The sequence below is a fragment of the Tupaia chinensis genome, unplaced genomic scaffold (assembly GCF_000334495.1).
Source record: "Tupaia chinensis unplaced genomic scaffold, TupChi_1.0 Scaffold138390_1, whole genome shotgun sequence".
NCBI lineage: Eukaryota > Metazoa > Chordata > Mammalia > Scandentia > Tupaiidae > Tupaia > Tupaia belangeri.
The window spans coordinates 1,066,143-1,068,035 of NW_006198287.1; the positions used below are offsets into that span (position 1 = coordinate 1,066,143).

Genomic DNA, 1,893 nt, shown 5'->3' on the forward strand with positions numbered 1-1,893 from the left:
TGCTGAGAGGCAGCACCTCCCTCTGTCTCCTGGTAGCTGGCTGCCTCTGCCTCCCCTCCGTCAGGATCTTCCTCTCTGCTGAGTCTCTGACATCCCTCCTCCTCATCTTCCCCACTCACCCCAGGGCCTGGGCCTGAGACCGACGCCAGCCCTCCCTCAGCTCCCTGGTCAGCCCTGGTGCATGAGGGATCCTCCTGCAGTAGCTTTGTCCTGCTCCCCTCAGGGGCCACCTCCTCATTGGCAAATTCTTCTTTCTTCTTCTGCAGAATTTGCTGCAGGTCAAAGGCTTTTTTGATTGGTGCACTGGCTGCCCCCATTGTATCCTTCGGGGACACCATGACCACCTTCTTCCTCACACAGGTCTCGCAGGGACAGAACTCCTCCCCCTCATCCTCCCAGCTCAGCTGACTTCCCAGGGCTACACTGAGACTTGGTGCATCCTCCAGGCTGAGGGAGAGGAGCTCACGGCCTCGGGTCTGCTCGGAAAAAGCCGAGAGATTGCGCAGACCCTGGAGGCGGCGCCTGCGCTGTTCTGTCTGCAGGGACGCCTGCCCTCTGAGTACTCCCCTGGGTGACCCCAGAGCCTTTCTCTCCACCCAGCTCTGGACCTTCCGGAGCTCCTTCTCTGTGCTGGCCTGGAGCCGCCGGCCTACAGCCTGCTCCAACTCGGCCACCATCTGGTCCAGCAGGCGGTTGTCCTGCAGGCTCCAGCGGACTCGGAGCTCGACCACGGCGCTGGTGAGGTGGGCCATGAAGGCCTTCTCCATCTTCTTCAGCAACTTGGACACCCAGATGAGGTCAGCATCCGGGGACCCTCTGCAGGCCAGAGATGTGCCCTCCTCTCCAGCGTCCTGGGCGGACTTGGCCTGGCCTTGCTCCTGGCCCATCACAGCTGCCATGGGGAGCTTTTCCAAACCAGGCTCCAGTTGGGGGCCGCTCTGACTCTCACTGGCATTTGTGTCTCCATCACTGAGATGACTAGGGGCCTCTGTGGGTTCAGGTTCCTCACTCTTTTCTGGGGGACACAGTCCTGAGCAGGTGGAGTCTCTTCCCGCTTCCTCTTCCTGTACACCCTGACCGTCTCTTGTGGTCTCTCCATCCAGAGAGCCAGTCCCAGACAATTCCTCCCCACTGACTCCACCCTCTTCTGGAGGCCCTTCCTCTTTGGAGTCCTCTTCTTGCGATTCTTCATTTTCTCCTTCTTCTTTTGCTTCCTCTAATGTCAGCCCCTCTTCGTGCATTGTGTTTTCCACTGATTGTTCCAGATCATTGTCCAATATCTGGGAGGATTCCAGGTTATCATCCAACATCTGGGAGGATTCCAGGTTATCGTCCAACACCTGGGAAGATTCTTGGTTATCGTCCAACACCTGGGAGGATTCCTGGTTATCGTCCGACACCTGGGAAGATTCTGGGTTATCCTCCAACAACTGAGAGGATTCCGGGTTATCGTCCAACATCTGGGGGGATTCCGGGTTATCATCCAACACCTGGGAGGATTCCGGGTTATCGTCCAACACCTGGGGGGATTCTGGGTTATCGTCCAACACCTGGGAGGATTCCGGGTTATCGTCCAACACCTGGGAGGATTCCAGGTTATCGTCCAACACCTGGGAAGATTCTTGGTTATCGTCCAACACCTGGGAGGATTCCTGGTTATCGTCCGACACCTGGGAAGATTCTGGGTTATCCTCCAACAACTGAGAGGATTCCGGGTTATCGTCCAACATCTGGGGGGATTCCGGGTTATCATCCAACACCTGGGAGGATTCCGGGTTATCATCCAGCACCTGGGAGGATTCCAGGTTATCGTCCAATACCTGGGAGGATTCCGGGTTATCATCCAACACTTGGGAGGATTCCAGGTTATCGTCCAACACCTGGGAGGATTCC

The 1,893-nt window shown here is 57.1% G+C and overlaps 1 protein-coding gene across 1 annotated transcript in view; it reads right to left on the minus strand.

Moving 5' to 3' along the window:
• RP1L1 (RP1 like 1) overlaps positions 1 to 1,893 on the minus strand; it is a 17,006-nt gene that overhangs the window by 1,508 nt on the left and 13,605 nt on the right. Inside the window, exon 4 of the mRNA XM_006161256.1 lies at positions 4 to 1,880. Coding sequence (XP_006161318.1) covers positions 4 to 1,880 — 1,877 coding nt within the window. The remainder of the gene's footprint in view (positions 1 to 3; positions 1,881 to 1,893) is intronic.